The sequence below is a fragment of the Benincasa hispida genome, chromosome 12 (genome assembly GCF_027475165.1).
Source record: "Benincasa hispida cultivar pf3 chromosome 12, pf3_genome.v1.1, whole genome shotgun sequence".
NCBI lineage: Eukaryota > Viridiplantae > Streptophyta > Magnoliopsida > Cucurbitales > Cucurbitaceae > Benincasa > Benincasa hispida.
Window position 1 is genome coordinate 34,208,109 of NC_143489.1, and position 24,205 is coordinate 34,232,313.

A 24,205-nucleotide genomic window follows, 5' to 3' on the forward strand; every position below is an offset into this window, starting at 1 on the left:
TCGGAAATTAAGCAGATGAAGTGGCAAAAGAAGATTACATGCAAGAAGATTTTTATCAACTTAAGTGGGTGGTGTACGGTTGAGATTACATGAAAATTAAGATAATTTTGGCTGGCAAACCCAGAATTAGACAACTCAAGCTCTGTCGGCCAGTGTTAATGTTGGCAACCTAAAAAAAAGCCATTTGTATGGTGAGTTGTCATATGGGGAGAAGCTAGAGATGGCTATAAATAGAAAGCCTCAGCGTGAAGCTTTAACTCGTGCAAAATTAAACATTTCAGTGTTAAACATCTTGATTAGAGAGTTGGTAATTGATGGTCAGGCTATCATTGGTATTGCATGTAATCTTCTTTTGCCACTTCATCTGCTTAATTTCCGAATTATTTATCCAAATTACTGATGAACACATCCAACTCTTCTCCAAATGTGTCCATCTGTCCCAATCTCGCTGATTTCGCTCTCGTTGATCTCGCTCTCTCCCAATTTCTCATTGGTCTCGTTTTCTCCACTCTCGTTCTCCTTGACTTCAATACCAACGGCAGCCTGACCATCAATTACCAACTCTCTAATCAAGATGTTTAACACTGAAATTTTTAATTTTGTACGAGTTAAAGCTTCACACTAAGGCTTTCTATTTATATCCATCTTTAGCTTCTCCCCATATGAAAAATCATCAAACAAATGGCTTTTCTTTAGGTTTCCAACATTAACATTGGCCGACAGAGCTTGAGTTGTCTAATTCTGGGTTTGCCAGCCAAAATTATCTTAATTTACATGTAATCTCAACCGTACACCACCCAAGTTGATAAAAATCTTCTTGCATGTAATCTTCTGTTGCCACTTCATCTGCTTAATTTCCGAATTATTTATCCAAATTACTGAAGAACGCATCCAGCTCTTCTCCAAATGCGTCCATCTGTCCCAATCTTGCTGATTTCGCTCTCGTTGATCTCGCTCTCTCCCACTTTCTGGCTGGTTTTGCTCTCGTGGCTCTCGCTCTCTCCCACTTTCTTGCTCAAACTCTCGCTCTCTCCACTCTTGCTCTCTCCACTCTTGCTCTCTCCCATTCTCTCGCTCAAACTGCTCTCTCCAATCTTGCTCTCTCCCATTTTCTCGTTAAAACTACTCTTTCCAATCTCATTTGATATCACGTTATTTCGTACTTAATTCATTTTTCTTTGGTTTTCTCACGTCTAAATTCCTCTTAATTTAATTATATTTCTTGTTTTTAATATCCTATTTCCTCATGCCTTCCAAATTAGGGTTAGGATATTATAATTCATAAGTAGTAGAGAATCTATGGAGTTCCATTCTTGAAGGTTAAAATTGTATGTCTATACTTTCAACTTCATTTCCAATAATTTGGGTTAAGTTTGGGTTTTCAATAGAAGATGTAAAGGCATATTGAAGATTCCATTTGGGATATTGTTTAATTTGACTCCAAGATAGTAAAAGTATTCGAGTATTCTCAATATTAGTTCCCATTAACAAAGTTTGATCTTTAGGAGAAGGCTTTAAGAGATAAAGTCATGTACATTAATTTATAGTGTATTCGAAATATTAATACAATAGATTCAGTTTGTGGTTCTAGACCATATTTTGTATCTAACATCAAGCATTAAAGATTTGAGTATATTTAGATCATTTAATGACACGGAAAAGTTTGAATAACAATCAAAGTATATTCGTCTTTGCAAGAATTGAGTTTGAAAAGTTTTTATCTTTTATTACCTAATATTAATAGAATTGGAGTTTTTAATCCTAATTTATAAAGAGGTTATATTGCAACTTATATATTGTGATTTATATATTGTGATTAATGAATCTTTGAACTTTCAATTTTGATTCTAGTCCCTTTAAAATGTTTCATGAATATATAAATTAATTCAATTTTATATCTAATAGATTTTAGAAATGTTAAAAATTTTTAAAAATTAACCATTTTAAAAGATAAAATATAAAGTTTTGTGTCTAATTGAGCCTTTCAATTTAAATTTTGTAATTAATAGATATATTAAAAATGATGGTAGAAAGTGAGGAACATAGAAAAAAAACATGAAAAGGAAAGTACAAAAAAACATTATAAAGAAAACAAAACAATGGAGATTAAGAAGAAATAAACATGAAAAGGAAAGTACAAAAAAACATTATAAAGAAAAACAAAACAATGGAGATTAAGAAGAAGAAGAAAATTGTGAAATGAAGAAAAAGAAATAGGAGAAAAAAATGAGGAGAGGAGATAATGAAGTTAATTATTTGTTTTATAAATTGAAAGTGGTTTCTTGAAAAATAAATAAATAAATAAAAACCACTATCACCCATAGTTTTACACATCTTTGACCATTGTTATTTCCAATCATTCATGCATGTACATTATTTTTCTTTTAAAAACTAATGGGCATATTGGTGATCAATTTTTTTTTTCCTTTTGTATTCCGACTGACCGATTGTTTTTTTTTCCCTGTGCAAAACCAACCTCGATCGTAATGATCTCTAAACCGACCGATTAGCGCCGGTTTTGGACGATCTGCTCCTATTGGTCCTCATTTGCACACCCCTAACATCTAACTTTTATCATTTTCAAATTTCTTATGCAAAATTTATATTCTAGAAATCCATTAAAACAAAAATCGAAAATTCAGAGACCTATGGAACATTCTTTTTAAGTTTATGAACCATATATAAACACAAATCTAAAAGACTATAAGCTAAACTTCTAACCTTATACAGGTACACCTCTCACATGAAGTTCTAGATCCGCCACTGTTTGTTATACTGGATAGTTTTCTTCGAGAAATGTCCCTTCTTGTAAATGTAGGTCATTAAAACTGAACCACATAACTCACATCGTCTTCTTCTTTTCCATCGTTCATTGCATGTGTTCTTCGTACAAAGAAAGAAATCACCATTAGAGAATAATTTTGAAGCTCTTAGTTTAGAGAGGGAGTGAAGAAAGAGAGGAGTTTGTTTTGTTGCTTACCTGTTTTAGTTTTTACGTGTTGATATCACTCAGTAACGTGGCATTAGAAGAAACACTCTCAAGCAACATTTGTTCATCTTCATCTTTCCTTTATAGTTTATAGCTTAGCACTTGGTTTGGGCCTCCATTTGTGTTAACAAATCCCAACAATTTATATTGTGGGAAACAATCCATCAGAGCAACCAATTCAGGCTTCAAAAGTTAGATAATTAATGTACTAAAAAAAATAGATAATCAATCAACTGTAGGATACTTTTTTGAATAATTAACTTTTAAGTACATCTTGAATTGAAATAGAAATAAATATGGTTCAAATACTATTTTTATCTCTATATTTTCAATTTTGATTCATTCTAATCTTTATACCAGAATATTCATTTTGGTATCATGTTTTTAAAATATTCTTTTACGCTTTTTTTTTCTTAAAAATAAAAACAAAGAGACCAAAACTGTCACTTTTTTAAGTAGAAGGATGAAAATCACATTTAAACCAATTGAATAACCCATTTCTTTTGTTTAGCTTCCAAAAAAACCCACCACTAATAATAAACAAATCACACATGTTCTTTTCTTCATCAAAAAAAAAAAAAAGGCGAAATAATAAGAAAAAGAACATTGTAATTAATACACGAGCTTTGAAAGGCATGATGAGAAAATTTCTAAACGAAAAGAACGAGTTGATGTCGACAAGAGGAAAATACCTCGAAAACAAGAGCGTTTGAGATCTACGAACCAAGTCGTTTAAAAGCATTTTTTCTCTCTTCATTGTTTAATTTATATGCCAAAAAAAAAAACTTTGGGCCAGTTCCTTCACCTAGTTCGATCTATTTAAGACTATGATAAATAATACTAAGCAATTATTAACCACGATTTAGAGGGAGGTTATACTAATTTGTCAATCTTGTAGGTATACAAATGGTTAGATATCCTAAACCCAACCCTTATTTTGGACATGGATTTAGGAAGTCTGGCTTCCCACATTATTTTCCCATGAGTGTGAATAGTAAATATTATTCAAAACATGGGTTACCCACTTTTTTTTCTAATTTAATCTAGGAAATACGTCGGTCAACCTCCGCCCGCCTCCAGCCAACTCTGGTTGATAGTCGCCCAGCCAACTCCGATCACCACCCTCCGGAGCCAACCTCAAGCTGCCACCTCGACGATTGTCACCAACCAACCTCCGTCCGCCACCTCAGGGACTGTCACCGACTAACCTCCAACCGTCACCTCAGCAATCACGGTCGACCAACTCCAACCACCATCGACCAACCTCGGTTCCCCCACACTGGCAAAATTCAAACCACCAACTCCGTCGGCCAACCTCCGACTGCCACCTCCAACAACTACCACCAGTCATCCTTAAAAAAACATTAATAAAAACACTCTTATAACAAACTAAACAGATTTAATTGTATAAGCATGTTTATTTAAACTATGTGTAGAAAGCCCTAATTTAATTTAATAACATTTTCTTCTTCTTCTTTTTTTTTTTTTTTGTTGGACAATTTAACTAGTTTGAAAACTTGGAATCATTTTTTCAACATAAATGTTTAAAATGTTTAAAATAACTTGGCAACCAAATAAAAACTAGAACTCAAAATTTATGATTTTTTATACCTCAAATGTAAATTGATTAAAAAAATACCGTTTTTTAATAATTGAATTTAATATTAAAATACTAGTTTATTTCAAATTTAAGTTAGCATAATATGGTAAAAAAAATGATCATTTTTAAACTAGTTAAAGTGATAAATGTCTACAAAATTTTATTTTCAAATCTAGTAAAATTAAAATATCAAATTACTCAAACAATAGTTTAAATAAAATTCTAATTTTAGTCCAAATTTCTATTTCAAGATTTTAAAAAACATATATATCTTCTAATTTTTTAAGTTTATTTTAAATTTAACTATATTAAAATAATTAAGATGACAAATTTAAACTAATCTAAAATCTAATCTATGATTAGATACAAGAAAATATTTCACAAACTAAAGATTTATAAATCTGCACTTCATCCCCAAGCTAAGTAGTCTGTACTCCAACACAGACTTCTTTTAACCCCAGACTTCCAAAACCTATACTTCAAACACAATTTTCTTAAACCCAAGCTACTTAAACCTTCAAGCCTAATCCACCAGGCTTAACATTCTCCAAACGCCCCTTAGCTAATTAAGACTAAGTAACAGTTATTAACCGTTGACACATCAGTCACTAATCTAAAATGTCACGTCATTCTATTGTTAGTCAATTAATAATAGATCAAGAACCATTTAAAACTATTTTTCAAATCTCGACGACTAAAATGTACATTATGAAACTTGAGGGACCAATTAGACACCAAATCCAAACCTCAAGGACCAAAAATATTTTTACCCAAAATAAAATAGAAACTTTCAAAAATTGAGCCTCAACTATAAAGAAAACAGCAGTCTGGAATAAATGGTATAAAGTAATATATAACTATTTTCACTATTTTCTTGTGAAATGTTCAAATGATGGAACCAAATTAATAACTGCATCTTAAAAATAACTCTATGCTTGATGGTTCTCCTACTTCAACCTTTTCCTAAACTTTTTAGAGTTACAAACTTATAAATTCTTTACAACATATCCTCGTCTCATATATAGAACATTTGCAAGAAATTACAGGTAAAAGTTATGATGAGAACTAATCCAACTACTTGATACCAAGATTTCATGAATATGTGATATACGACACAAGGGACAGAACAAATTGTGACCTGAGTGAAGTCTTAGCCATTCTCGGAGAGTCTCGATATCGTCATATACACAAGCAGATCCCGGGCGCTGCTATATATTTTGGACAGATAGTATCCTACAATAAGAAAAAATTCATTGAAAGTGGCTGGTTTAGGGAAAAAAACAAGGGAGTTTTCAGTTTTCACAGGGCTTGCCTTGAAACAATTCTCTAGAGTGGTTTCCATCAGCTTGTTCCAATTTACTAACAAAATGTGATATACTTTTGCTTCGTATTGTATACGTGACATGATTGATGCACAGTGATTTGAGATTTTCCATGTCAAAAGCTTCTTGATCAGAGACCGTGGAGGCCAAGTCTATATTTCGGGCTTTTAAAATAACAAGCCTGATAAATAGATGTTATATGGATGTAGCAACCTTGTGGTTAAGAAAACCATTGTAAAACCTTTTGTAAAATGAGCTAGTATTTGATTAGGGCTGGGAGGGAAGCATGAAGTTCCACCAAGCACTCAAAGATCCAATTTAGCAGTTGTTCTCTGGGTAGCTCTAAGAGAAGACCAGCCTGCCAAAAGTGAAAGGGGAGGGGGACAGAAACGACATAGCAAAGAAAAAACAGTAAGATACCAATTTGAATTGTATAGGTTAGAAACAGAACTGATCAAATGTTTCAGTTCTGGGAGCATTGAGAAGTTAGTTAGTATGGCTGAAAAATAGATGCTTACAATTTTACGTCATGAAATGTATGCACTAGAAATTAAATATATATATATATAATGCTATGACAATGTATTTGACGATATGAGTAACTCAGTCCATTGTCACACTGTTTCCCTTCTTTCTTTTTTTTTTTCTTTGATTCATAAGGGAAAAAAATGTTCATAGACTAAATAGTTGTTCATTACTTTTGTCCATTTCACTTCTTACAAGCATTTCCCAGCTGGGGGAGAATAAGGCAAAAGATGCAAAATCAACCTCAATAAATCAAGATAGAAATAGCTAGATATTTTATAAGCTCACCTTAATCTGATGTTCCTCAAAAGACAGACAATTCCGATGCACCTCTGACGTCATCGAATCTGATATCAACTTGAAAACTTTCTTATTCATGTTAGTTTCCATGCAAACAGCCTTTCCAGAAGCATATATCCGAGAAATTCCTAGATCCGCTGCCATTCTCCTCACATAAAGCTTCTTCAGAAGAATCTCCATGGAATACGGCTCTTTTCCATGTTGACGACGTAAATTCTCAGTAAATTGCATTAAAGTCCAAATGTCTGTCTCAGCAGCGCTCTCAGCTCCATTAAGTATTTTCATGGGATTCTCCAAATAATTAATGTACTCAGAAGGCAAATGAGGATTAATATCGATATCAATCTGTAAGAATGTGTTAAAAATCAGACAATCTAAAGTACCAAGCCAGAAAATTATCTTAATAACGAATAAGAAAATATAGAAAGAAACCTCAAGAAGTTGGAAGAATAAGATACCCAAGTAGTTAGAGGAACTTGAACCTTCCTATCGAGTAAACTGCTTGTGTTCATATCTCACTCTCTATTTATAACCAACTTCTAATAGAAAACTTGTTTGCTCGACTATCATACGTATCCTAATCTCTAACTAGTGGTATTCCTGGCTCGATATTTTTTCTCAAGTGGTATTCATAACACAATACTTTTACCTTCATTCTTTAAAAGACAAGTTGTATTTCACAAAGCAGTCAGTGTTGAACTGAATCAGTAGAAACAAATTAGTCAAGTCGTATTTTGAATGTCAAAGACGCAATTCTTTCCATCAATAAAAGGTTAGTGATTTACGATCAGGAAAGTAGTTAAATTTAGAAGCTTAAACTCACTAATAAACTTCAGTTACTTTTCTTTCCTTTTTCTTATTCCATTCCTTTTCTTTTCTTTTCTTTTTTCCGTTCACAACAAGAGAGTTTGAGATCACTGCACATCGGCAAACACAGATCAAGAAAGTACCTTCACTGACTGGTATGGGACAGAGACTACCCTGTGTTCGTCAACCTGCAAATCATGGGAAACAATCCATCCAGAATTAGAGAAATAAGAAACCAACCCCATGCTTCAAAAGTTAAATGATTAATCAACTGTTGATTGCATGTGCGCACGCATCATCACATGCTGAAGATAAAGGAAACAGGAAGATGGAACAATGACAACAAGGATGCACAGAAAAATCAACACTTCGTTTTCAAAATAAGGTTGGAATTTCAGCAAATTAAAAATTTAACCAATATTTGTAGTTTGCATTATATATTTTCTATGTCAGAACCGAGGAGTAAATAAAAACTTCTAATACGATGACTACAGAGTCAAAGCTAATGCGATCAGTGATTCATATGAGCACAAACGCTGTCCTCTCAAAATATAAATTAGTAGATGGCAAATCATTTTACGAACCTTGGACAAGCTCTCAAAAAGCATTTCAAAGAAGAGATCAATGCCCACATTTCCAACATCACCAGTTTGTTGCTCGCCAAAGATGGTACCAAATCCTCGTATGCCCATGTCTCTCTCGGCAAGTTGGAAACCTTGCCCAAGTTCACGGCACTCTTCAAGGGCAGCAAGCCTTTCCTAAATTATGGCAAAGAAGAGCAATAAACATAAGAAGCATTAGAAAGTCTCATGATCGTAAAATCCCCAAAAAATAATTGCCCAGAATAGATTATTAACGGGCAGAGCTTTCACATTTTTGCAATAGCAAAGACAAATGGCAAAGAAACTACAAACCAGTGCTTCTTCAGATAGCAGAGACTTGTCTGGGTAAAACAAGTATGCATGTGCTTCCTTGTCAGCCCGACCCACTCTTCCACGCAGCTATCAGATGTTAGAAAGAAACGTAAGGAAAAGAGTGAAAAATAGTAAAGCAATATAATGTTGAAGAAGAAGATAAAAGGTAATACACTTAGGACATGTTTGGAATGACTTTCTAAATTCTAAGTGCTCTGAAACACATATTTTGTACTTGAAATTACTTTTTTAAGCTCTAAGTCATTCCAAACAAGCTCATGTTACATGACCATTTCAATTTTTTGTTCCATCCCCGAAAGGTAACATGTCCAAGGGGAATTAAAAAAAAAAAACCTATACAAGATATGATTGCCATTACAAAATGCAAGTATTTCCCTCTTTACAACATTCAATAGTATCATCTCTTAATCTCCATTTATAAATATGCATTCCAAACAAAGCTTCTCACTGATACTTTTTGAACCACATTGTTCTAAAAAATTTGGACAAAACTGAAATGAAAGAGAGAACAGGCAAGACCTGGTATAATTGGGCTAACCCAAATTGTTGAACATCCTGAACAATGATGGTGTTTGCATTTTGAATATCCAGACCACTTTCAACAATATTTGTGCATATAAGAATCTTAATATCACCAAGTGCAAAATTTTCCATGGTTTCTTCAAGTTGCTTCGAGTATTGCTGCAAATAATAGCTATATAAGTGAAATGAAATAACAATAAATGTACATTACGCAGCTATAACTTATTTAAAGATTGAATGGTGAAGGTATTCCAGATGAGAACTAGGTTTCCTTGATGATACTTCTGATACGATAGATTTTTAGACTTTAAACGAGATTTTGGATGTCTTGTTGTCTTCCAAAAAGGTACTTTCCCATAACCAGTAATGGGAGACCGAGAGTTGAGATTTAAGCCCACAAAACAATGTGGAGTGATCTTGTTGAATATCTTACAGAACCAGGAGTCATTCCAATGAAGTAATATCCAGTGATAAAGCAGAGTATCAAAGAAAATAATTTGTTAAACAAATGCTTTAATTCCTTAATGGGATGTTTAGGGCGGTGAGTTGGTTATTATAATCATCAGTTAGTATAATTTGTGAGTTATAATAATCTTAAGGAGCACAAACACGGATACGACTCAATACAGATAGCAACATCATTTGTTAAAAATTTAGGGCACATTTATTAAAATACACATTTTAAAATATATACCATTTTTATACCAAAAGAAAATTCAAACTAAATGGTTGATGCATTTATATGCTTAAAAAATTTAGTTTGATGTATTTCACATTCAAATTTTATTATTATTATCATATATATGTATTTTTAGTCTACTCAACAAGTGATGCATGTCTAACACATTTGTTGCACTAACAAGTCTCTGATATGTGCTCATTAAGTGTCGAAATGTCCAAGTGTCACACATATCGGACACAAACACGCTAACCAAACTAAAGTGTTCATGTTTCTTAGTTTGCTATATAGATTATAATAGTTTGTGTTTGGTGTAGACTATTTTAATCTGGGTTATAATAGTTTGTGTTTGGAGTGCAAACTATTTTAGTCTAGGTAGGAGATAATAAACACTATAACAAAGAGGAAAGGAGATTGTAACAAAAAAATATTTAAAATAGTAATATTGTAGTTAATTGTAGATTAAAATAGTTGGAAACACAGACTATTATAATTGAGGCCCCAATCTCAAACATAGAGTGGGCTATTTACTTGAAGTTGGGGCCCAAACACCCCTAAATTTCAATAAACTAAAGCACAACAAGGTTTTGTTGTTGTTCCATATTCTAGCTTACCAATCAATTAAGAAGCACAAATCAGATATGAGACATGGATACAACGCGACACGGACACGACGACACACTATATTTTAAAAATCTAGGACACGACACAATATGGACACGCTTATTAAAATATATATTTTAAAAAATATGTATCATTTTTATACCAAAAGAAAATTCAACGTTAATGGATCGATGCATTTATATGCTTAAAAAACTTAGCTCGATGCATTTTAAGCTCAAAAGTTATCATTATTATCATATATGTGTCTTTTTAGTCTGCTTAACAAGTGTTCTATGTTGCACAAACAAGTGTTTGATACGTGTCCAACAAGTGTCGGAGTGTCCAAGTATCCGACACATGTCCGACATAGATAGGCTAGCCAAACTAAAGTATATGTATTTCTTAGTCAGTCAAGGTAAATTATTCTACAAATGATTTTTATCAGACAGCAACTGATTCAAGGGCCTCACATACTTGACAAAGGGACAAAAACAAAATACCTTTCCATGAGCAAGTGCTATTTCAATGTCTGGAAAACTCGCCTCAAGAAATTCCTTCACTTCTTCAAGTCCTGTGATGCAAGTATGATAGAAAATCGCCTGAAATTCTTATTAATGGATGTAACGAGGGAGAGAAGAAGTATACCTATTGCTATCTTAATAATAAGGTATACCACTCAGCAGGGTAAATCAAACAACATGAGGAATTACATGTTGGTCATTATTCTCGGAGAGGATAAATCAAAAGATATTTGGATATTATTACTTTTCTGCTTTTTCCTCTTGGCCTTCTCATGATAGAAATTTTTAACTACAATGTTTCCACCGGCTGTATTGACTGAAGAGAACTTTGTAACTCCTTGATAGGCCCCCCGATTATGAAGGTTTATACACGTAGGCAGACGAAGGGCATGTGATTACCGGTGAGAGAATGTATTTGGGAGAGAGTGGACCCCAGATAAAATTGTTATTTTTAAGGAAAAAGAGCATTTCATTGATATCATGAAAGAGACTAATGCTCAAAAATTATAAGGAAACGAAAATAAAAGAAGAAAAAGAAAAACAAACATAGCACTATAAGCATCAACAACCCAATACAAATCAAAGATCAACCATGAAAGATAAAAGCTCCCAATACAGACAACAGACTTAGAAAAATATGAAAAGACTTGGATAACACTTAGCATCCTTTCAAACCAAATTTCGGCTGGTAATATTTTGAAAGCATAAATCCACAACAGATGATGCATAATCTTCAAAGATGCTCCAAATAAGACTTGAGAAACAATATTTCTGAAGGAAAGGACGAAAACCTGATAGAGATGGAAGATTAGCAAAAATTTCTACTAGCAAGCAAGAGAGAATTGGCAATCAATGAAGAGATGCTGTAGGACAGACCACTCTAAAGACCAGAAACTAGAATTAGGAAGAACCCCAAGAGAATTGCTTGATAAATCCAGCTACTGGAAATCATGTTGAAGCAATCTCCTAAAAAAGACAGCCCATGCCAAAGAGACTCCACCCCAATTAGGGGGGCCACGGTTAGGCTTGGTTTTGCTGAGTATACATTACTGTTTTGGCTGGTGGGTGGGTGTCTCTTGGCCGGCATTTGTATTCAGGACTCTCTTATGAGTTTTGGGAGAGGAAATGAAGGTCTTGAATTCTTCCCCACTGCTCTTGATAAATAAAATTGAGGCCAAGGCCTATCACCCTTTTAGCCTCCTTTATACCTTGTTTCCAATTAAAATATCTAGTTTCCTATCAGAGACTATCTATATATATATATGTAGTAAATTATTCCTAAGAGGGGCTGGGAACTGTATTTCTGCATATTCATCCAAAAGGGGAAAATTATTGAATCACTTCACTCTTGTGTTCATTCATTGTGGTTCACTAATATATTAGCTGTATTTATCCTCCTTTTCTTACACTTGCTCTCTAATCAATGGGTAAGATTAAACATTAATTAAATTGTTAATTTAAAGGATGTTTGCAAATATTGTACATATGGTTTACAAAGCAAATAAAAGAAATTATACTTTCTTACATAGTAATACTTTGAAAATTGTTATAGCTCTATTGTTAGGATTTTCCATTATTGTAAATATCTTGTTATATTTTCTTTTTCTATACTTTTTACACTATATATTCATATTTTTGGTGAATGAATAGAGTATTCTGATTCTCTCTCAAACCTAAGAGTTTTACATGGTATCGGAGCTCTCTAAACAAAATTAAGGTTTTGTGAACCTTATGGTTTGAGAATTTAGAACCCATTTGTGTTACATCTAGAGTTTTGTGGAGGGGTGAGTTTACACTTTTGCTCACAGCCGCCGTCTTTGGTTCGTTTGCCGTCGTTAACCGCCGCCGGGGAAAGAAAAAAAAAAAAGGTAGTTTTTCGATACTGTCCAGTCCGTCAAGGAGCCCAACTGCCGATCTACAAAACCCAAAAGTCCGGCATCATCCGACTAGCGCGTGAGGCTCACGCGCCGCTTTTTCCTTCCTGTCATTGCTTCACTCGCCGATGAGTGCGCCACCAATTCCGCTTCGTCTTCTATGGGTTTCCTCGGTTTTGTCGACTCTCCTTGGTGGTGTGTTTGTTTGGACTATATACTCACTGTTTGTGGTTCATTAAAAAAACACACACATCTCTTTGGTAAATTAGGGTTTGCTTCTTTTCTGTCTTGTGTTTATTTTTTAGGTAATGGCCGATAAGAAACCAATAGTCATGTCAGATATGGTTCCTATGGTGTCAAAAGTAATTGAACACAAGTTGAATGGATCCAATTACTATTCATAGAGATCAAATGTTCGCCACTTTATTAGGAGCATGGAGATGGATGAACACATCACAAAAAAGCCACAGATTGATGCTAATAAAAAGGTTTGATAACGGGACAATTCAAGAATGCTTCTACAAATCAAGAATTCTATTGACCGTAAAATTATTGAACTAGTAAATCACTGCGAATCAATCAAGGAACTATTGGAATATTTGGATTTTTTTTTTTAATTCTGGGAAAGAGAATATTAGTAGAGTGTTTCATGTTTGTAAGACTCTATATCAACCTGATCAAGGAGAAAAATCTCTTACAAGCTACTTTATGGAGGTTAAAAATACATGTGCGTAATTCAATGCCTTGATGCCAATCAGCACGGATCAAAAAGTTCTAATGGCTCAACGTGAAAAGTTGTTTATCACGAGTTTTTTAGTAGGTTCACCTAAATATGAGATGGCCAAAGATCAAGTGTTGTCAAGCTCAAATATCTCATCGTTGGAAGAAGCTTATACTCAAATACTTCGTACAGAGAAGCCACAAGCAGTTATGTCATCTGATTCTAGTAGTACTTTGATTGGGCGCACAAGTGATTATAAAGGTAATAAGGGGGTTGAATCAAATAGCTCCAAAGGTCATCCCAATAACCAAAGATCAAATTCAGGAGGTGTTATATTACTGTCATAAACCTGACCATATGAAACGTGAATGCAGAAGATTGATGAATAAGCGACAGAGGGTGCCATCTGCACGTCACTTCTACTCCTGATAATCTTGACAAGTCAATTACGATTTTTGCAAAGGAGTTTGCTAAATTTCAACAGCAACAAGAGTCATTGAGGGCATCATATTCTACTCCCATTACGGCCATCACAGAGATAAGTAAAATCTTTAAATGCCTTCTTTCTTTCACGTCAAAATGGGTCATTGAATCTGGCGCTACAGACCATATGACAGGTAACCCCAGTTTATTCTCTAACCTTTGTACATCTACCTCTTCATCTAATGTCACTATAGTTGATGGAACCTTCACTCCTGTTTTAGGATCAGGAACCGTCCATCTTACTGAATCAATTTCTTTGTCATCAGTTTTAAATTTATCACATTTCTCGTTTAATTTGATTTCGGTAAGTAAACTCACTCGTGATCTTCATTGTTGTCTCCTTTTTTCCTGTTTATTGTTTATTTCAGGATCTTACGACGAAGCAGACTATTGGTAAAGAATATGAATTTGGAGGTCTTTACATCTTTGAACCATAAACACCTACAACCATCACATGCTCTAGCGTGTCGTCTCCCTTTGAAAAGCATTGTCGTTTGGGTCATTCGTCTGTCTCTGTGTTGAAGAGTCTTCGTCCACAACTTCAACATTTATCTTCTTTAGATTGTGAGTCATGTCAGTTTGCTAAATTCCATTGTTTGAGTTTGTATCCTCAAGTCAATAAACGAGCTAGTGCTCCTTTTGAATTAGTCCATTCTGATGTTTGGAGTCCATGTCCTATTGAATCCAAAAAAGGGTTTAGGTATTTTGTTACATTTGTCGATGATTATTCTCGTGTTACATGGTTTTATTTAATGAAAAATCATTCTGAGTTACTTTCTCATTTTTGTAACTTCCATGCTGAAATTCAAATTCAATTTAGTGGTGCTCTTAAAATCCTTCGGAGTGATAATGCTAAGGAATATTTCTCTCATGCACTCAAGTCTTTATTTAGATGCCCATGGCATTCTTCATCAATCTTCTTGTATCGATATTCCATCTCAAAATGGGATTGCAGAACAAAAGAATCGTCATCTCCTTGAGACAACCAGAGTCTTGATGTTTCAGATGCATGTTCCAAAATCTTTTTAGGCTGATGTTTCCACAACTTGTTTCTTAATAAATCACATGCCCTCTTCCATTCTTAAGGGTGAGAAACCTTTTCGTACTTTATGCCCCAAGCAACATTTGTTTCCCATTCCACGCAAAATATTTGGTTGTACCTGCTTTGTTCAGGATGTTTGGCCTCAACATACCAAGCTGGATTCAAAGTCCTTAAAATGCATTTTCCTTGGTTATTCCCGTGTTCAAAATGGGTATCGATGTTATTGTCCTAGTCTAAATAAATATTTCGTCTCTCTCGATGTCACTTTTTTGAACATTCACGTGTTCAAAAGGGGTATCGATGTTATTGTCCTAGTCTAAATAAATATTTTGTCTCTCTTGATGTCACGTTTTTTGAACATTCCTCATTTTTTTTATCGTAATCTTTTTCTTCGAATAAGAGTCAGAGGGTGCACAAGGAATTAAAGGATGATTTCCTTGTCTACACAATTATTTCTCCTTTCGATCCTCTTCCTAATTCATCTCTACCTGTGGCTACCTCTACTCTTCCACCCATCGTTAAGGTCTAAACTCGACAACAACCTCCTCCAGTTCCATGCCCTAGTAAGGCTTCTTCGTCTCCTTCAGTTCCATGTCCTGTACCAGAGGCTTCTTACCAAAGTCTTCTTCGTCATTGGATCCAGAAATGAGTGATGATCTTCCTATTGTTCTTCATAAAGATAAACATACATATGCTCATCTTATTTCCTCTTTTGTTTCTTATAACTATTTGTCGTCTTCCACATATTCATTCATTGCATCCTTAGAGTCTGTATCCATCCTTAAAACTGTTCATGAAGCTTTGTCTCATCCTGGTTGGTGTGCCGCAATGGTGGAGGAGATGACTTTCTTAGATGATAATTGTACTTGGGATTTAGTTTCTCTCCCTGCAGGAAAGAAGGCTATCGGTTGCAAATGAGTACTTGCAGTTAAAGTCAATCCTGAAGGTTCTGTTGCTCGGTTAAAAACACGCCTTGTAGCGAAAGGCTATGCACAAACTTAGGTTGTTGACTATGCTGATACTTTTTCTACTGTGCAAAAATGGCATCTGTGAGGTTGTTTATTTCATTAGTTTCAATCAATCATTTCCCTTTACATCAGCTTGATATTAAAAATGCATTTCTTCATGGTGATCTTCAAGAAGAGGTGTATATGAAGCAAGAAGAAGTGTATATGAACCATGAAAAAATTCATTTCTTCATGGTGATCTTCAAGAAGAGGTGTATATGAAGCAACCACCAGGGTTTATTGCTCAGGGGGAGAATAACGGTGTGTCGCCTTCATAAATCTTTGTATGGATTAAAGTAGAGTACACGAGCTTGGTTTGGTAAATTTAGTCAGGTGATTGAAAGCTTTGGAATGCGGAAGAGCACATCAGATCATTCGGTCTTTTTTAAGAGATCCGAGGGTGGTATCATCTTGTTAGTCGTATATGTGGATGATATTGTGATTACTGGTGATGATGCTTTAGGTATCCAATCCCTAAAGAGCTTTCTTCATAGTCAATTCCATACAAAAGATTTAGGCATGTTGAAATACTTCTTAGGAATTAAGGTAATAAGACGCAAGAAAGGAATACTATTATCGCAGATAAAATATGTACTTGACTTGTTGACTGAAATAGGGAAGCTAGGAGCTAAGCCATGTAGTACCCCAATGATGCCCAACTTACAACTCACAAAAGATGGAGAATTGCTAAAAGATCCTGAAAGATATAGGAGATTAGTGGGAAAACTTAATTACCTTACAGTGACTCGACCCCACATACCCTATTCAGTAAGTACTGTGAATCAGTACATGTCATGCCCTACAGTTGATCATTGGGCTGCATTGGAACAGATTCTATGTTATCTGAAGGCTGCTCTCGGGCATAATTTATTATATAAGGATTATGGTCATACTAATATTAAATGTTTCTCAAACGTCGATTGGGCAGGATCTAAAGAAGACAGAAGATCAACTTCAGGGTATTGTGTCTTTGTTGGTGGTAATTTGATTTCTTGGAAGAGTAAGAAGAAAAATGTGGTGTCACGTTCAAGTGCAGAATCAGAATATAGAGCAATTGCACAGTGTGTGTGAATTGATTTGGATATATCTTCTTGTTGAGTTTGGATTTGAAATCACCACACCGACAAAGTTGTGGTGTGATAATCAAGCAGCACTTCATATTGTATCTAATCCAGTACTTCATGAAAGGACTAAACATATTGAAGTTGATTGTCATTTTGTACGTGAAAAAATTCAACAACGATTGGTATCTATAGGATATGTGAAGACTAGAGAACAATTAAGAGATATCTTCACGAAGACATTGAATGGAACACGTATAGATTATCCATGTAACAAGTTGGCATGATTAACATATATGCTCCAACTTGAGGCGGAGTGTTATAGTTCTATTGTTAGGATTTTCCATTATTATAAATATCTTGTTATATTTTCCTTTTCTATGCTTTGTACACTTGTATATATTCATATCTTTGGTGAATGAATAGAGTATTCTAATTCTCTCTCAAACCTAAGAGTTTTAGAGTATTCTAATTCTCTCTCAAACCTAAGAGTTTTACAAAAATAATTAACACAACGTAACATATAGAATCCCCTATTTACAAAGCTTTTAACCCCCACCAAAAAAGAAAATTAACTCTGATCCATATGTACTTGATGGGGCATTTAATTAGGAGCCCAACAGCTCAAACACGTTGAGAGATTCCTCTAACTTATTGATCTGCTGCTTAAAAGAAACCACAGCTGAAGATGAAGATGACAATTTTGTGCCTGAGAAAGAGGCCTCAAACAGCTCTAAGTATAGTGCTGCGCTGATCTTATGACATGGTTCCACCTGAAAATCATTAATCATTCAACACCTCAACCACTCCCACACTGGCTGCTACGACCCAAGCCTTTGCCTTTTAACCCTCTTGTGTAGTTGGTAGATCTCCAAATTAATTAGCATCTTCTTGTGGATAAATTTATGCCAACTGCATGGAGATGGAGATGTGAACTCTTCACCTTCAAATTCACCAACAAATCAATTTGCAGCGGAGAATTTGAAGACTGCTGATGTTATATCTTTCAAGTGTCCTAGAGGCGCTCTTGGTATGGAAATGGAAGAGACAACACGAAGAGGGGTATTTAAGACTAAATATCAACAAACAAACGATGCACACTATGCATGGGTCCCCTACTTATAAACCATACTGATGCCTAAATTTCATTTTTGCTTTTACTATTTTGCTCTATTGAACTCTAAATGGCCTACCACCCTTCAAATACTTGATAAAAGTTTTTTTTTTAAATTGCAATTATTATTTACCAATGCCAAGTAAGAGTTTATTTTTTAAATATTCTTAGTAGATATTTTACCCTTTTGTTAGCGAGAACCAGTTTTAAGGCTTTTCTACAAGTTGCCGCATAAAGTAGTATCTATTTGTACAAACCAATTTACCAATAGAGAGGAGGTTGTAGCACAGATTCCCATAACTTTGACACCTTCTAGAGCTTAATGAAGAAAGGGGTCCGACACGGATTAATATGGGGAACAAGGGTAAGAAGAGCAACTGCAAGAGACCACGTTTAAGACTCAACAGTTCACAATTTGTTTTCTCTAAGGCTCGAGAAAACAGATATATCATGTGATTGAAGAACAAATATATCAACTCAACTGTTTTCCTATCAGCAAGAATTCTCTTGAAATGAAAATTCAGAAATACTTGAGATTGTCCAAAGTATAGAAGTGAGATAATAGAAATTTTATTTTAGGAGGAAGCTAAGAGATGAAAAGCACAAGAATTGATTGTTTTGGCTGAGCAGATCCATAAATTCACTCCTAATCTAATGTGCAAGCATAAACTTTAGGCTTTGGAGAGTGTGTCAGTTTACTTATAAATCCTTGTTCCATGATATCACAATAATAGAACGCCTATTACCTTCTGTCCTTTACAAGGCTATTTGAAAAATAAAATATTTGATAGTCTTTGATCAAAGATGGAGTTAAGATTGCTGACAGAATTAAGATCCCGGACGTTACCTTATAGCCCGGCTCCATGTGCAATCACCCGAATTCTCACCAGCTATCCTTTCAAAGGAAATGATCAGAATATTTGGTCTAATGTTCATATGATCACTTTTTTGGTGGTTGTGATGAACAGAAAAATTCTAAATATGCTGAATAGAGAACTGTCTTCCTTTTGAGGCATTCTTTGTATGTTATCATCCTCTTGGAAGATCTTATAAGAACTTTTGTGATTATTCTCCATCCATGGCCAATGCAAGTTCAAGATTGATTCCGCAATCTCCTTCAGGCTTAAGTGATCTAATGGTTCATCTGAATCTTATTTTCCCACTCCCCCTGTCTTCGGTATTAATAAAGTTGTTTGTTACCAAAATGTGTGCATATGTACCACGTATAAAGAAAATAGTGTCACAAAGGAATGGATAAAGTAAAGCAGTTCTTAAGAGTACAGAGCAATGTAAACCTTAAAGAAAAAGTTACAAGATTACCTTTAATTCGAGGTAAAACATAAAAAACTTGGCCTCCACGTTCCAGCTCATATCTAATAGCTGATTTCACTTTTTCTTTACTGAATGATGAGAGATGGGTTTTTATTGGGACTCTTTCTGGAGGTGGAGTTGTAATCAAGCTAAAGCATGGAAAGAAAGCAGTGGTTTAGTCACAAAAACTCAATATTACAGGACCATGGAGATAAGTCTACTGAAATGAATGGTCAAAACAGATAAGCTCAGCGGGAACAAAAAGTTAATGCCGAGGAATGTGAGAATATCAGAAGTAAATTAAACAATGAAATAATTTGTTACTTCTACTACCTAGTATATCTATGACCAAAATTAGTGATTAACACTCAAAAAAGGTGACCAATATTGCTCAATCCATCAATGACTTTATTTTCTAAAGATGTCAAATACTGCTCAATCTATCATTGAGTCAAATGTAACAATAATATGGTTGAGCTTCCCTAACTTATGTAACAAACAGAGTAGAAAGGGATAACAGAACTATTACAAATCCAGTCCATGTGTTGAGTATCTTCACCCACGAATTACGTGTGTGGAGTTAATTACCTAGCATCACGAAATCCAGTCAATGCTAAATACAGGGTCCGAGGTATCGGTGTTGCAGAGAGAGTGAGAACATCAATTGAAGTTTTAAAGGATGCAATTTTCTCCTTCTGTTTGACACCAAACCTCTGGAAAGACAAAAGGAATAGAAAGTTACTCTAGAACCAAACCAGGATGATTAACAGCAAATTAAGATGAGAGACCAAAAAAAATAGGACCTGTTCCTCATCAACAACTAGAAGCCCTAATTTGCTATATACAACACGGTCTCCAAGGAGTGAATGAGTCCCAACAATAATGTTCAATTGACCTTCTTTGATCATTTCAAGATGCTTCTCTTTCTCTGCTTTTGTCTGCATGTTGTAATATCTAGTTAGCTTAGACATTCAACTTTTACTCTTTCAGAGTGAGTTCACATACGGGAAAAAAAAAACAAAAAACAAAAAACAAAAAACAAAAACAAAAACAAAACAAAAAAGTAACGTTAAATGGCTGCATTGATGTACTGGTTCTAATAGTTTGAGGTTTAATATGAACTAATTAAAACTATAATTTTAGGTAATCCCAGATGAACCAAACAGTTGAAGAAATTCAAATTACTTCTTTATAGTTTTTTGGACCCACGTGACTAAGAACTTATACCTTGTCATCTTACTAGACTTAATAAGTTATATGCAGGTGTCTTCCCATAATAAAGGTTTATTTAACAATACCTGGAACCTGCTCAACAATCCAATCTGGACATCAGGAAACAAAGAAAATCTTTGTGTGATAACTTCAAAATGTTGTTTGGCAAGGACTATCGTTGGTGCTAGAACCATAGCCTGCTTTCCTGCCGAGACTACACAGAAGATTGCACGCAGTGCAACCTCAGTTTTACCAAAGCCGACATCTCCACAAATCAATCTGTCCATCGGAGTTTCCCTCTGTGTCAAATCTCTCTCCACATCTCTGAAAGCCTGCATGAACAACAAACATCACAAGACGAACAAGAAAAGAATATGTATATCCACAAAAAATTTAAGAAGGCACAAGTAGGGATCCAACTCTTTAAAGCAATATTGTAATAATCTTGAAGCATCTAATGGCCAATATAAGAATGGATAGGTACATATGTAGGTATATAAATGCATGCTCACAAAACCTATTATGCTTGTCGTTGTACACATAAATGTAACAGAGCAGCAAAGGGTGATCACATTCTAATGAAAAGAAAAGGATTTAGTATGCACTGGTACAGACAGTAAAATATAAGCAACTGATTCAGACCCATATTAAAAAAGACATCTGGAAAGCCATGCTTACCGACTTTAAGAAGTAAAACAAATAGGAAAGACTAAAATATCATTTTCATCTCTAAACTTTAGGCTATTTTTCAGTTTGGTCATTGACCAATCAATTCTTTTTAAAGCATACATTCATTACTCCAAAAATAAATGGTAAGATGTTTGATTGTCATGTATAAAATAATAATAATGACATCGTGATACTGGATTTTGGCCATTTACATTGTCCAATGAAATTTCCAAATTCTCATATACTTTCTACACATTTTAATATGAAATTCATGTTGTTAAATGTCTAGGTGTCCTTGTATATATATATAAACCAAACATAACGAACAATGTCATATTACCAATCAGTTGTCAAAACAACTCTAAGATTAAGATTATATTCAAAGCCAATGATAAGTTTGAGACCATTTTTTAAACTATTAATTTTTTATTCAACTGAAATCAAGTTTACAATTCAAGGGCAAGAGATTAAGCTAATGAGAATGTAAATATATATATGTAGCATCTCAATTCAAAACCATACATGAAACTTTGGTTTCATTCGGCTCCCTTATGGAAGATGGATAAATTCCTAGAAAGTTCTGCCCTCCCTCACCATCTATCCAAGGAATGGAAGGGCAGAAGCCTTTGAGTGAAAGTACCTCCTTTTGGTCCACTGTAGGCTCGTAAGGAAACTGAGCAGAAAATTCCTCCATAGCCGAACACTTCGGGTAGGGAGACCTTCTCTGTTTCAACCTGTGTAGATACAGTTCCATCAAGTCAACAACCATCTTCTGAATCGCAACCTTTCCCTTAGTCTTTCTCTTTTCCCATGTGGTAGTATCATTTAGTTTGCTCAATGTGCGAGGTCTTTTGTTTTCATTTGGGCTGAAAAGGTGATAACGTGTGAAATAAATGGAACATGGATATGTAAACAGAAATACATCAAAGCATATAAGAATTTGGACATATAATCCCCAACTCTAAGAAGAGCATTGACCATAGCTCTAGACAACTGCTGAGAATAATTTTCTTACCCTTTTCATCTAGGTTCTGTAGGTTTCTAGCATGTCATTATGTAAAAGATAAAGCACCACCAGTCACACAATAAATTCAGCTTAAGGAATACTGAGAATCAAAAAAATGTTAAAGAGATCAATTGCTTCCAAATATATCTGGATTGACACTGCTGAAGGATCTATCTAGATTTCTTAGAAGTCATTGAAATAACAGACATCCTAAATGCATGAGTCAACATATTCACTAAAAAACATGCATATCCGGGAATGTTCATGTCAAACTTATGTACACCTCAATTGATATGACCCTATAGTATTTTGTTAAACTCAATTTTAATATCCTATATAAGTGATCACATCGAATTCGAACATATTCTCCAAAAAAATATGCTATTTTTCACACATCCCAATGTCACTATGGGTTGGTTTAATTACAATATTTATCAAGTCTAAAACAGCAATGACGAGCTAGATTTTCAATAATATAATGCAATTCTAAAAACTGCAGTAAGTAAAAACAAAAGAAATGAGAAACTAGAAATATCGGAAATCCCAGATATGACATTAGTAAAAGAAAAACACAACTACTAGTCTACCATTATAGTGCCAACAAATGATGGCCAACATATCAATGAATGTTTCGAATGGTTAACCAGCAGCAATTTATGAAAGTCCACCATAAACAGAATGCATAAGTGAGTAAATAAACGAACAAACGTACAGATTATAGCGATACAGCATTCGAGACGCCTGCTTAACAGGAAGCTTCGCCATCCCATCAGCATACTCAATGAACACATACTCAATAGGCTCCGTAGAACCTTTCTGAACATCAAATTTAATCCCAACGAATCGGCCAATACCAACCTTCTTATGCACAACATAATCCCCAGAACGAAGCGTATAAGGATCAACCTTATAATTAAAACCATCGCTGTCTTTCCTTTGCCTATCCCCTTTCAACTTCTGCAAACCCCTTTGCTGCTGCTCCTTCACCATCTGAATGTACCGGTCTGCCTCCTCTGAATCCATAACCGTTCTCGAGGACTCCCTCTTCCCATGAAAGCGGCGAATTCTCTCATTGAGAATCGAGATAGAGTCTCGCTCAAGCTCAATCTGCTCTCTCCGCCTCGCCGATTTGGCAATACCGGGAACTATAACATCTTCCGCATAGATAACATTAGTAATCGAAACATATCGCTTAGGGAAGTGGCGGAAAGTAGAGTTGCGGTTGAAGAGTCCCCGTAGGCTGGGAAATGAGCCGAGTTTGAAGGCTACTAGAGGTCGGGAAGAGGAAACGTCTGGTGCGGGTGAAAAAAGTAAAGCCATTAAAGAATAAGCTAAAAGGCTAGAAGAAGAGGAGTAGTAAGGGTGTTAAGCAAGTGTAAGATCGAGTGAAAACGATGATGGAGATGGAAATTCCGCCATTGGAGGACTGGAAGAAAGCTTTGAGGATAATAATGTGGAGGTTTTGGAGGGGTTTTTGGATTTGGGCCGATATTGAAGCTGTACGTGGAAGCAAGCTAGCCAAATTTTTCATTTTAGATATTTATAGCACGGGTCGGGTCGGGTCTATGTATATTTTTCATTCTTTTTTAATAGTAAGAACAAAATCTAAATCCAAATAAGCATTTGGTTTAAAGTTTTCAAGATATCAGGAATAAGATTGTTGGAAATAAATATGACTGTATTTGGTTGTACGTTATCAAATTTTATCGTGACAAATTAGTTTTGTATTTTATTTATAAAATTTTAATAGATTAATTGATAAACAATAAATTCAATTCAAAGTTTTGTACAAAATTAATTATTTAACTACTAAATAATAATATTAATTACAAATATTTATAAAATGAGTAATTTATCATTGAAATTACTTAATTACATCATTTGATATATATATTTATATAA

General features: G+C 34.6%; 1 protein-coding gene across 1 annotated transcript; it reads right to left on the reverse strand.

Annotated features, from left to right (window-relative positions):
- Window positions 1-5,417: 5,417 nt before the first annotated feature.
- Window positions 5,418-23,819, reverse strand: LOC120093023 (DEAD/DEAH box helicase). Its single transcript, XM_039051316.2, has 14 exons — window positions 23,016-23,819; window positions 21,938-22,163; window positions 20,715-20,960; window positions 20,220-20,354; window positions 20,005-20,129; window positions 19,426-19,565; window positions 10,783-10,853; window positions 8,998-9,159; window positions 8,458-8,544; window positions 8,128-8,301; window positions 7,687-7,731; window positions 6,725-7,081; window positions 5,902-6,269; window positions 5,418-5,822 (listed from the first exon to the last, which is right to left on the reverse strand). Exons 1-13 carry the CDS (start codon window positions 23,621-23,623, stop codon window positions 6,168-6,170), a joined length of 2,478 nt encoding a protein of 825 aa, XP_038907244.1. The 5' UTR covers window positions 23,624-23,819; the 3' UTR covers window positions 5,418-5,822; window positions 5,902-6,167.
- Window positions 23,820-24,205: the final 386 nt, after the last annotated feature.

Excerpts from the sequence above, each read along its gene's own strand:
- LOC120093023 (XM_039051316.2), bottom strand. The coding sequence starts at position 23,623 with ATGGCTTTACTTTTTTCACCCGCACCAGACGTTTCCTCTTCCCGACCT. Across the intron at positions 8,545-8,997 it reads GGTTAGCCCAATTATACCAG|CTGCGTGGAAGAGTGGGTCG; the intron begins GTCTTGCCTGTT and ends AACATCTGATAG. Across the intron at positions 8,302-8,457 it reads TGCTATCTGAAGAAGCACTG|GAAAGGCTTGCTGCCCTTGA; the intron begins GTTTGTAGTTTC and ends GCCATAATTTAG.